This window comes from Crinia signifera, chromosome 4 (assembly GCF_055691185.1).
Source record: "Crinia signifera chromosome 4, ASM5569118v1, whole genome shotgun sequence".
NCBI lineage: Eukaryota > Metazoa > Chordata > Amphibia > Anura > Myobatrachidae > Crinia > Crinia signifera.
This window is the reverse complement of record NC_139220.1, coordinates 176,780,768-176,794,178: the sequence shown is the minus strand read 5'-3', so window position 1 is coordinate 176,794,178 and position 13,411 is coordinate 176,780,768. Positions and strand designations below refer to the sequence as shown.

The following is a 13,411-nucleotide window of genomic DNA, read 5'->3' as shown; positions in this document are numbered from 1 at the left end:
ACATGGGTCTAGCTCGACATGTGAAAAGGTCGACATGGTTCTAGGTCGAAAAGTCGTTAGTTCGACAGGTCATTAGTTCGACAACGTCTAAGTAGACAGTGAAAAGGTCGACATGGGGTTTTTCACCTTTTTTTTTACCTGAATGTCAACACAGTCGACATGGACACAGTTTTAAGTGCACCGCATCCCCTCGCATCGATCGATGCGCTCGCTATGCGTCAGGCACGGTGCCTCGCTGTGCTCGGCACACTATTTAGTGCACTGCATCCCCTCGCATCGATCGTTGCGCTCGCTATGTGTCGGGCACGGTGCCTCACTGTGCTCGGCACACTATTTTATTCTCCCACCATGCCCTAGTGGATAGTAGGGCACATGTCGGCTCAAAAAACAGTGAAAATCCCCATGTCGACCTTTTGACTGTTGACCTAGACATTGTCAAACTAATGACCTTTCGAACTAATGACCTATTGACCTAGAACCAAGTCGACCTTTTCCTATATCGACCTAGACCCATGTCGACATTTTCCCATTTTGATCTAATGGTGTCGACCTAATGACTATCGACCATCATGCTGTAGACCAAATGACCGCATCCCAATTAAAGGGCTGTCAATCCATAGTAACCGACCGTCATTCCGTGTCATGTGACATGACATGCTAAGGGGATCATCGTAACATCGGGGTCTTAATATCGCATAATGGAGCTGTCTCAATGCTATTTTTGCTTAGGGATGGCGAATTAATTGCCCGTCATTCCATAGGAGGCAGCCGTTATTCCGCATCAGTCTGCATGTAACATATGTGTAATGGTCTTAGAAAGATGTGTACTAAAATATAGTTAATCGGTGTAATAATTTCTGAAATATACATATAAATGATATCTTCTCCCATTATAGTCAATTGGCATTCCTTTTCAGCAGAGCAGACTCATTCCTTTTAGTACGTCCCCTCGCAGTCTGTGTGAGGCTCATGCTCGCAGGCGGAGGGCAGCAGTGACTGTACAGCCGGGCTGTGTAATTGGACACCGCGGGTTCTCCCTCTCTCACTGTCAGGCTCTGCTACTTTCCATTCACCGTCAGCTTCAGGGGATATACTAACAGCAGGCACTTTCCAATTGTAAGCGCTGAAGGAATATCACAGCAGCAGCCTGATCCTAACATGTGCGGCCAGAACTGAAGGCTGAAGTCTTCTGCTTGCTTCCAAAATTGGGTAAGTAAGCCATTGCACACCTCCTATTGTGGGAAGGATATCTGACAGCCTGTCCTAGCTCTGTGCCCTGGCTCTGTGCTAACGTGAGCTACCCAGATCAGGGCACTCCCAGGACATGAGTACATACATGTGTGTCTATGGGATCAGGCACCTGCACCTCGCTCAGCCTGTCCATGCAGTATAATGCCCTGGCAGCCCAGGCTGGGGGGGACAGATGGGTTTTTCTTCTATATATAATTTAGAAAAAATCATCCAGGATTGCTACTGCTTATACTGTGTATATTTCTATAAAGGGGTTTAGTTGCATTGCGACTTTATTTAGCAAATAAGGGGTTAAGTAGATGTACCTATTGGTATTGTTAACTGATGTATACCCACGTTTTAATTAATTACATAAACAAGAAATATTGTATTTGAAAGTACTGTCACAACAAGTATATAGTGTAATAAAAGTTTATCACATGCCTGAAATTTGCTGCCTGTATCAGTGTGATTACAAATGTATTGATGTAAAAGGAGACTGACTCCTATACAGGTCCTTACGCCTTCCTATGTTCTTGACTTTGGGATTGACATCAGACCTTAAACTCGCTTGATGTTGATCTGCAGTGGAGCTTGTCCTGCTGTTCCACTAGGGTGACTGCTAATACCGCTGTTTGGAGGGAGCTGACAGTCAGTTTGCTTTAGCTTATACTAGTGTCTTTTGGATGGTGCAGTATTAATGTGTTCTGTTTGAAGAAAAGTCCACAAGATGTTATTGCAGCTGAGAAAATTTGGGGAAAGCATCTGTTAAGCCTCGCATGTTTACACTGCTATAAATGCGTTTATTAGCATGAACAGTAAGTAACCTGCTCACATAGTAAGTAGGACTAGTGCAAAGGTGGTACCTGTTTATGGAAGATATATATATATATATATATATATATATATATATATATATATATATATATTAGTACATATGTGATATAATAGAGCAAAGGGGACAGACACTTCACATTCAGGTTTACCATTATCTAGATTGTCTTCCCAGCAGGTGGAGTTAGCGTTCACATTTAGTGGGTGAGATGTACTAAGCGTTGAAAAGTGATAATGAGTGTACAGATGGGGCTGATCCGGCGATCTGCTGGCAGGGAGGGACAGCGCCCGTGGGGAGCGGGGGTCATGCTGCATTGAGCAGCATGGACCTCATTCCAAGATAGTAGAAATAGGCTGTGCTGCACCGTCTATTTCTACTTTCGATTCAGATGCCGCGGGGCCGCACATCGGGATCGAAACGCGATTGGGTACACCCAAACACGGTGCGATTTTGAGTGTTTGCTATGCGATTTGACAAACCACCAACCATCCAGCTCCTAACTGTCATTTGTTGTTCAAGAAGCTGTTTGTTTATCACTCTCCATTTTATCACTTTTCAAGCTTAGTATTTCTGGGTGTTCAAATGTCTTTTTGTTTTTGCTATATTTTTTGTGGGTGTAAATACAGATTTATTTTACAGGTTTTGTGGTCTGGATTAAAATATATATTTTTAGAAAAAATGACATCTTTGGCGATCCAGGTTTTCATTGGGCTAGCGGTTTACACCAGTTGTGCCATAGGATCTCTGCAGCCACAAGCAAGAGTTTTTCTGACTTTCAATGGTAAGCATTTTACTCATTTATTTTAAAAGCACCAGGTATTATTTATCCTAGTTTACTGCACATGAAATGTTGGAACAAAATCTGTGCAAAATGATGGGAAGTACCAGCGATTAGAGCGAGACCTATGTATTTCTGTATAAACCACAAGAGTACATTCATGCCAGAACAACAAGCTTGGTCATTGCACTGTCTGCCGGTGATTGATTCTTCTGCTACTGCATGCTGGACTCAATTCAAGGTTATAACTAGATGTATACTTTGCAGAACATGAAAGACTGAAGTAGGTAGCTGGGGCTTGGCAGACTTTTGTACTATTACATACTGTACGTATTTGTCTTGAATTTACTGTTGCAGAAAAATAGTTATAAAGTTATAAGTAATGATTACTGCTTCATTCTGTAACATTCCACCTGGGCGAAATACAAAGATAAGCTTTTTATTATTCCCATTAACAGATTTATGATAACATATGGTTTTATTCATGTATGTGTATTGTGGGAAGATTAAATTAACAGCACATTATCTAAATTCCCATTGCAGAGATGCTAGCATAAATAATCTCTCTCACACGCAGCTGGCACTTTCCACAAACCCAGAAAGGAGAGATATATAGCGCCATATTGATATTATATCTGAAATGTCACAGTGTTTCATATATGCTCCGCATAAAGTCTGCCTGAGTGTAACCTTATATAAATGGACTAAAACGGCCTATACGACTGATAACTTTCACTATCAATGCTGAAATATTCCCAAATGATCCTATCTGTATAAGGTCTGATCAAAGTTATGTATTTAACCTGGTTCTTCAAGTCACCTTTTTATTGATCATTGCATGTGTTTTGGTCTAGATCACATCGCACGCAAATCGCATGCGATTTGCGTGTGATGCGATAAGGACCTACTGTAGCAGCACATACTTTTTGAACTGAGTGATGGGATGTGTGCGGGAGCACGCATCTCATCGCACCCGTAAAACGCACCGCGTATGGGCACCTTTAAACATGATTCCATTTAATATTGGCCACTTTTTGCTTTTGGTAATATATCTTCACTTTTTGTAAACAATATTTTTTTTGTTGGTGGGTATTTATCAAAACTTGGAGAGAGATACACATGTGAGTGAAGTGCCATTCATAGACTATAAATTTGTTAAAGTGTGAATCTAAAAGTACATGGAAAAATGGCATTTCATGGCATGGCGAAGCAAAGTAGAACTTGAAGATTGTGTCCCTGACACTTTGAACTTCTACGAAACGTAATCTTGTCCCAGCCTCCTCTGTACAAATGCACTGACTACTGACATGCTTAAAAAAGTTTACAAAAATAAATTAATGCCGTACATCAAAGCCCTAAGCCAGTGTCAGATCTTGAACCTGTGGAATAACTACTGTTATATTGGCCTGCTATAGCACCCTGCAGCTGAAAGGGTTCCATGTAACTGCTAGAAGTGCTGCTCTGGGACTCCAATCCCTTCTGCAGTGTGTGGGCAGTGTAGTGATTGCTGCAAAATTAAAAAAAAAGAATATACATTGTACCATACTTGCCTACTTTGGAAAACTAGTTTCAGGGAGATTATAGTTGGTAGTAGAATTTTGCACAGTGCCCCCATTGAGGGGGTGTGTCATGTTCCACCCAAAGGGTGTGTCTAATTCCATATATGGAAAGATTGTGATTAGAGATGGTGAATGTGGCACCTAGAAGCGTGGGTGTGCACTGCTACATCTAAGAGGAATATTTTAAAATGACTTATATACAAATGTAGATGATCCCCAAAGCAGTTAGTAAGAGCTACTATACTTGCTAAAGTGCTGGGGAATGGCGCTGATGATTCAGTGTAAATGTATCTGTCTCTCATTCCTTTTTTCCCCAAAAAATGTAACAGTGTAATGTGGGCTAGGTGAAATGTGGGAGATTGCTAGACTAATGAGGGAGAGAGGGAGATTGCTGCTATTTCAGGGAGTCTCCTGCAGAATGCAGGAGGGTAGGCAACTATGCATTGTACCCACATCTTTCTGTTCAAATTTTTAGATTTTTGTTGTATATGTTTGGATAAAGGCAATCCATGGTTCCTAAAAGTGCCTAATTCCTACTGAATATTCATACCTAAATTGCTTATATATAATATTATAGTGTTACAGCTCTGTTTCATGATTATTTCCATTCTGCATTTGAGACAAACATGTTATCTATGAACATATGAGAGAATGCATCTGTTGTGGTCTGTGATGTGGTGTCTCTATTTCAGGAAATGATTTTATTCTTCCAAAAAAGATCTGGAGCTTCAGTATTCCTTATATAATGAGGGTATGGCTGATTTCTGTGCAGCATTAGCTTCATTACTATTAAAGTATTCTTTCATGTAAAATAAAATTTGGGGGTTTTGTTTTATGCACTTAGCACCTTGCACTTTGCATCTGGAAGGCCTCTGACCCCGAAACTGTTGATGCTATGATACTTACTTAAATACATACTGTATTACTTATAAATACATAGTTGAATTTCTAAAAGTCAGTGGAGTGTCGCCTCTTACTTCTCCCATAACAGCTACGTTGGGAGAATATAAGAAGGGCACCCTGGCAATTTGCCACATTGGACCGAACCTCTATCGATCTATCTCTCTCTATCTCTCTCTGTCTGTCTCTCTGTCTCTGTGTCAGTATTGAGAGAGTGACACTCACAGGACTTCAAGTACTGTAGTAAATCTTCTGTAGAGACAAACAGAGTCATCCGCAAGGACACCTCCCTTGTTGCTTGTCATCTGTCGGTAACCCTGCATGTCTATATAGAACAGCAAAATGTCATTTTTATCACCTATGTTTTTCATTCCATCTATGAAAATAGTTAAATGATTTTCTCTGGTAAATATATGTATGTGATGCAAAGGGTGAGGTGAGAATGGAGAATTAAGTGACTTGATTATTATTCAAGTCACTTAATTCGTTTTACAATTTTCTTTGTCTAACCTACAATTTCCTTCCTTGTAAGATGTCAATGCTATATTTAGACTAATTATTACATGACAAATATGCTGTTGATGGAACAACTGAAGTAATTTTTTATTTTTTTTTTGCAAAATCTCAGTCAGGAGTCTATATTAAACAAAGAGTGCAATGGTTTATATGTTACCCACACTTGTTTTAGGCAATAGAACATTGTAGATTTACCACCTGTGCCATTCCTGTTAGTCCTAGAAAAAAATTGGTTGCCATGACTACTTACACTAAATAGGATTCGCAATGCTTTAATTACAGACATCCTGATCTTATTTTGGCTACCAATAGGTTATCAAAATCTACAAGTCACTTGGTGTTGTTCCCTTACTTAGTGTTGTTCCCTTAGTATTGTTCCCTTTCTTTGGAAAAAAATGTCCTCAGTGGTGGCTGGAATGTATTCAGGGGTCGTGTGTATCGCACACCATGCACTGATAAAGGTCCATACACACAGGGCGATTATGTATGGACAGCGATGACCTCTGTCATCGCTGGGGGGGAGGCTGCTCAGTGCATACACACTGAGCGGATTTCTCCCTGCCCGGTGCTGATAGCGGGGGGGGCAGGCACTATGCAAAGCCATCAGCAAAGGTGCTCAAAATCACCCAGTGTGTATGGGCCTTTATACTATAAAACACGTGACTTTGTGTATGTTCTAGCCCTGGGCTTCAGTTATACTGCTTTCAGACTGCAAATGCAGGGTCGCACCAGGACTTTTAAACGGTTCCGTTCCAACCCTGCATGTGCGGTCTGTTCAGACTTCTGCAGCGAACCGGCAATATTCCAACCGAACCGGTAATATTGCCGGTTCGCTGATGCCATGAGGGGGCACGGCGGGTCGGGGAGGAGGCAGCGCTTAGAGCTGGTGCTGCTCCAAGTGTTGCCTCCTCCATAGTGTGAATGGTAAACAGGTCCCTCGACCCGTTCACACTGCACAGCAACACAGCAAGGAACCGGATTGGATTGCTGTGTTGCAACCCCTTTCACATCGCACTAATTACTGGGTCGAACCGGCAAAAAAACAGCATGTACCCGGTAATTAGCTGTGATGTGAAAGGGCTATTAGTGGCTCTGCAATGCCTTTCTGTGTTACACACTTCTAGTAAAATACCTTGCTGTCTGGATTTTGAAGGACAGCCGTATTGTCCCTCCAGTGAACACAATTTTTCTTACATTAGGGAAGTTGTAAGATATGACCATGGTGACCAGTGGTCATAACCATGGCTAGTGAATAGGTGCCTTCATGAGCAAGATAATTCATGGCTGCTTTTAGAGTAGTATCGTTGACAGTGACTCTGATGTGGCATGACTAGACACCTTTCGCAAGCCACAACAATGCAAAAGTGTATCAAATGTATAACTGTTATCGCTGGATTGAAGATGGGAAGTATGCTGCAGTTATTTCAGGTCAAGTACATTAAACTAGCCACTTTCATCTGCTTAATGCTTACTTTATTATTTATTACCGTTATCTTTATAATCTGCAGTGCTCTACAGATAATATTTGATTATTTACATCTGTCTGTGCCCCAGGTATGCAATATGATCCTTACCCCAACCCTAATACTCTAACCCTAAGGGGCAGACTGGATGAGCCATTTTGTTTTTATCTGCCATCAAATTCCATGTTTCTATGTATACTCCCACATATACACTAGGGTTTTGTCCGAATCCAGTTACCCTACAAGTGTGTTATTGTGGGAGGATACCAAAGCATTTAGTCACACAAGCACAGGCAAAACATGCATGCTCCACACAGATAGACAGCATTCAAACCTAAGTCCTAGTCCCTAGGCCAGTTGTATGATGGTTGGCTTTGCCTAGCCAGTTGGGCATTACCTAGCTTGTTAACTGGGTATTACCTAGCTGTGATGACCTGAAAACCTGATCTGAAATGTTAGTATATTACAGATCAAATAAAATAGTAAAGTACTTTACGTAGAGTACATTCCAGGGTGGATTATTTTTACCTTGATATATATGTAATTGTATATTGTATTAAACCAGATGGGTTCCATAAAGGTCATACCATATTTTAGCTTGGAAAGCTCAGATCTACAGTAGCCAATGGACTGGTTAGTTATTACCCGGTCCTTCCCCCTTCTCCATCTACCACACAGCACCTGCACAGTGCAGAATGTGGTTAGGGAACTGGTCAATTAATTTCACCCCATACACAGGACTAGATATTGCTGAAAAAAGGCAGGGGTTAGATAGGTCAAGGTGTTTATTAATTCGTTCCACAGTCACCCACTGTGCCAAAGCGGGAGTGGAAGCAGAGGCCTTTGACCTCTGTCTGGGAAAGGGCAAGGCAGATATATTTTGTGCAAATCTTGCTTTCAAGACAATTTCTTTGATTTTGCATTACACTATTATAATGTTTTATTGCTATGCAGTTCATCATTTTTGATAACTAATGTATTTGACAGCATTTAAAAAGTATGTGTGATGAAATGATAGGATTCATCTAAAGAAAACTGTCTTAAAAAATTGCCAGAATTTACTAGATCTTCTTTAGGAAGAGGACACATGACCTATAGTCAATATAAAAAAGTGGATGGATTTGGGCAGTGAAACCTACACTAGAAACGAGTCTTAAATCCTTTTGCTACAAATTGGATTATGGATTTGAACAATTGCCAGGGTTTCCCACTAAAGAAAGCTATTGAAAAGGAAATCCGGGGGAAACTGCTTTTCCAATTGAGAGGTGACATAAGAGAACAGGAGATAAAGGGCTTTTAAATTGGAATTTACTTAATCTCAAATTGGTAGTGTGGATTATCATGTATAATTTTAGTTTTTTTTTTTAAAGAGTCTGAAATATCCCTTGCATCCCTTTTCTCACTCAGAAATGTTTCTTACAGCTTCGTTATATTGCCACTATAAATTGAACATTTACAATAGCAGTCACCAGCTTTCATAAGTGATATGTGTGTTCTATGGCTTCAGAGAACAAAAGGAAGGACAAAGGTTAGACATATCTGGTCCAACATATTATGTGCAGTAAGTTGGGCGTTACTAATTAAACCCTTGGCTGTCTTTCTTTATTCTTGTGTCTTAGCAATTGCGGTGATCAGAGAACTATCTTTACCTCTATTCATCAGTGTCATCTATGCGTACAATTGATTCCATGGTTTTTAAGATTTCGGTTAAGGGTATAGGATGACATTTTCTAGGTTAATTGCCTGAACTATAAGTTTTATTTAAAAAAAAAAAAAATTCAAATTGAATTAGTCTCCTGCACAGAGGTTACGTGACCCACCATTCATAGAGCTCATTCATTTAAGAGAAATGTTTTGTTAAACAAAACTTTTTCTGTCTGTAACAAGTATGTAACTGAATAATTGAATAAGTCAAAACTTTCCCTTTCAGTCTAAATGGACAATTGAATGGTCTGAGTGAGGATTTTCATATGAGTGGAAATGTAAAGCCACAAAATCAAATATTCTAGATAATATTGGGTGAGATACGCATTGGGTGAGATTGATCATGGGTTTTAGAGAGAGAGGGTCAGATATACTAAGCTTTAAAATGAATAACTTATAGAGTGATACACTACCAGCCAATCAGCTCCTAACTACCATATGACAGGCTGTGTTTGAAAAATTACAGGAATGAGTTGGTTGGTGGTTTATCACTCTCCATTGTATCACTTTTCAAGGCTTAGTACATCTCGACCATAAAGTGGACATAAAGTACCAATCAGCTTCTAACTGTCACTTTGCTAGCTGCATTTAAAAATGACAGGAGCTGATTAGTTGGTTCTTTATTTCTTTCCACTTTTTCTATCTCCAACCTCTCTTAAATCTCCAACGTAGTAGTACATTATGTATATGAAAAAAAAGGACTAATTAATGTTATGTTCTCAATTTCCATTCATAGGGGAACAAGTATAATTAAATTAGAATTCTGCTTACATCTACATTATTATCTTCAAGTTGTGTTTATTTTTCCCACATACGCACAATTAAAAGAATTAAGAGTTTGCATATTTTCACACAGCAAATTTGATTAAATTCTTCTATACAAAGACAGAATACACTTGATCTGCGACCTCTGCTAAGCCTTGGTGTGTGAGCAGTATGTGTAATCAGTAATAAGATGGGGTTCCAGGCAAATGAGTCTCTTATGAGTGTTGTTTAAATGAGTGTTATTTACTTTCTGTATTAACTGCGTCATGAGTTTGGATGCTTGCCATAATGTCCTGCAATTATGCACATCTGTGTGGTCATAGACTGTGGATGATATGTTTTAAAGTGCTGTTACGGTACTTATGTAGTATCTGGGCTGCCGATTTTTTGATTGTATGCCTTAAGTTAAGGCATACAATCAGATGCGATGCGATGCGATATCGCATCGCATTGCATACGATGCGATGCGATGCGATGCGATGGACCCGATTTTTCCATAGGATTCAATGTTAAAATGGACTGAGTCCATTTTAACATGGAATTCAATGGGAAAAAGGGGTCCTTTTCATACCCCTACTATCCAAGTGGGCATGGAGTTGGATATAAACCTGTGGCGAGCGTAGCGAGCCACCGAGCCCGAAGCGTGGCGAGCGAAGCGAGCCCCGCGAGGGGACGGTATTCTGTGTCCCCTCGCGGGGCTCGCTACGCTCGCCACGCTTCGGGCTCGGTGGCTCGCTACGCTCGCCACAGGTTTATATCCAACTCCATGCCCACTTGGATAGTAGGGGTATGAAAAGGACCCCTTTTTCCCATTGAATTCCATGTTAAAATGGACTCAGTCCATTTTAACATTGAATCCTATGGAAAAATCGGGTCCATCGCATCGCATCGCATCGCATCGCATGCGATTTGGTCGGGTGCGATGCGATGCGATGGACCCGATTTCAAAATCGGCAGCCCAGTTACTACATAAGTACCGCTGTTACATTATCAACAGTATATTTGTCTAAAATCTTAAAGAGTAGATTAGCAAAACGCTTTAAATGCCTGTAAATAATTTGCTAGTAAAAAATAAAGCAAAGTAGGTGACAGGGTTTTGACATTATGGAAGTTCATTGATACAGACACTGTTAATAATGTCATTAATCCTGTATCTGCAGCTTTTAGTACCTTGGAGCAGTTCTTTGTTGTAAAGCTGTGCATACACTAGATCAGGCATGTCCAAACTATGGCCCTCCAGCTGTTGTGAAACTACAAGTCCCATCATGCCTTGCCACAGTTTTGCTATCAGGGAATGCTAAAACTATGGCATGGCATGCTGGGATGTGTAGTTTCACAACAGCTGGAGGGCTATAGTTTGGACATACCTGCACTAGACACTTGTAACCGATGCAATATCGTTATTGATTTCCCTTGAACTATCCGAAGCTCCAGGAAAGGATATACTGCATACACACTTTACAAATTTACAGTCTTTCTGCATGTTCAATAGATCAGAAGATGCGATCAGTGACTGGCGGGAGCACACATTGTCAGTGGCATAGTGCATACACATTGGACAATTGAACGATTTGTCATTCCGATTGGTCGGAATTTTCCAAATTGTAAAAAAGAAATCATCTAGTGTGATTCCAGCTTAACACTTTCTCTTGCCGTATGCACTATTGCTCAGAAATTAAAAGTGGGGAATTACTTAAACAATACTGAATTCAGGATGCCATTTAATTAAAAAATGTAATACCTGAAATTTAATATCAATTCCAATGTTTCACAAACTTTTTTGTGCCCTAGAGCAGTGGTTCCCAAACTGTGCGCCTAGGCTCCCTGGGGTGCCTCGGAGCACTTGCAGGGGTGCCTCGGTTTGGTGGTCCAGAACCGATTCAAATTATTTATGGTCAATGTAATAGGCAAAACCAGAGCTTGTGGCTTCCTGTTTTAAAATATGTGGATAAACAGAAGTGAATCCTGTCCCTCACTACATAACTGGACCTAAGGATGAAATATAAGCACAACTTATTTAATTTAATATTGTTTTCTGAAATTCTCGGTAGCAAACTGCACCTAGGGGTTCCGCGACAAATATTCTGATAATCTAGGGTGCCGTGATACAAAAAAGTTTGGGAACCACTGGCCTAGAGAATTAGATTTCTTTTTCACAGTACCCCTAGGCCAAAAGGTTCTTATTGAAAGTTTAAGAAAAAAAATTCTGAATTAAGTAACTTCTGTTTATATGTAATCCTTAAACTCATATGTTATGTGGTGAGAGACAGGATTTGCTTCATATTTTATGCTTCGCACCCACGTGCACCCACTGGTTTTGCCTTATACATAATAAATAATTTAATGTTGGTCCTGGACCTCCAACCTGAGGAACCCCTGCTAGTGTCACAAGGCAACCCAGGGTGCCTAGGTACACAGTTTGGGAACCACTAATTAGAAGAGCTCAGTGGATCTCAAACTGTGTAAATAGTTTTGTGCCGCAAGTAAGGTCGACAGGAACCCAAATACTTTGTTAATGATAACGTTCAGTATATATGCACTCTCTAGTTTGCCTGGGAGTTCAAGGAAAGGTGTAGACAATATGTTCTAGTGTGTACACTGCTTAATACCTGTTGATGCTTTTAGTTATCAAATCAATTACATAAAGACATTTCATTGTATTTGTACATTAGAACTGAGCACTGATCTACATATCAGAAAGCAGTGGTGCCGTGAGATTTACACTAGCACTGAACCATCCTGAGTATGGCATAACTGTGGACTTTGTTACAGATGAATTAATGTACTAATGCCTTTGGCCCATATTTCATATTTCCTTTGGCATTTTATAATTGGCTCATTGTTGCTTATCAGTCTGGATAAGAATACAAAAGGCAATATTGTTACTTTACCCACAGCTAAGCTCAGCCACAGTAATATATTTTCCAACTAGGAATATTTATATAGAGAGATAACAGCAAGATAATTGGTCTGCCCGTTGGAGGCTATTGCAGTGCCCCACAATTGATTTGGAAATCTACATCTTTGTATACTGACACAGATATTCTGTATTTGCTTTTCTCACACCATTCGATGCATTCTCATGATCAGTCAACAAATTAAAAGCACAAATTCCAATATGCTATCTTAAGATATCACCCGATTTAATGTTATTTCTTTATCTCTTGGTACGTTATACGCTATAGAGTTGGACTCATATCAGGTTTTTATTTTCAGATGTGCCTTTTTGTACTGTGTTTACATAGCAATTATGGGTACTTGTGTAGTTTCACGGCGCCATTATGGCGCCGTGCGTCTGAGTCCCCTTGTGGGGCTCACTTCGCTTGCCTACGCTGCGGGCTCGGTGGCTCGCTATGCTCACCACGCTATCTAAAGTCAACTCCATGCCAACGTGGATAGTGGGGGTATGAACTATCCACATTGGCATGGAGTTAAGTTACTTTATTTTAGATAGTTTGGCAAGCGTACAACCCGGAAGTAGCACGGCTCCATGCTGGCGCCGTGAAACTACACAATAACCCAATTATGTATATTTATGCAAAATGACATGGACACGTGAGAAAATGCGCACCTCTTGCATATGCTGGAGGACTAGGGCAATGAAATGATGATGATTATGGTAACCATTACTACTGTACCTCTGTTTCTAATTGACTGTGTA

General features: G+C 40.3%; 1 protein-coding gene across 2 annotated transcripts in view; it reads left to right on the top strand.

The window, feature by feature from the left end:
- Positions 1-957: 957 nt before the first annotated feature.
- SEMA3C (semaphorin 3C) overlaps positions 958-13,411 on the top strand; it is a 184,159-nt gene continuing 171,705 nt past the window's right edge. The window contains exons 1-2 of one of the 2 annotated variants that reach the window (XM_083183068.1): positions 958-1,209; positions 2,705-2,846. In XM_083183068.1, coding sequence (XP_083039194.1) covers positions 2,744-2,846 — 103 coding nt within the window. In that variant the 5' untranslated portion in view covers positions 958-1,209; positions 2,705-2,743. Of the gene's footprint in view, positions 1,210-2,473; positions 2,508-2,704; positions 2,847-13,411 lie in introns of those variants that run through there. The other variant, XM_083183067.1, reaches the window with a different exon arrangement.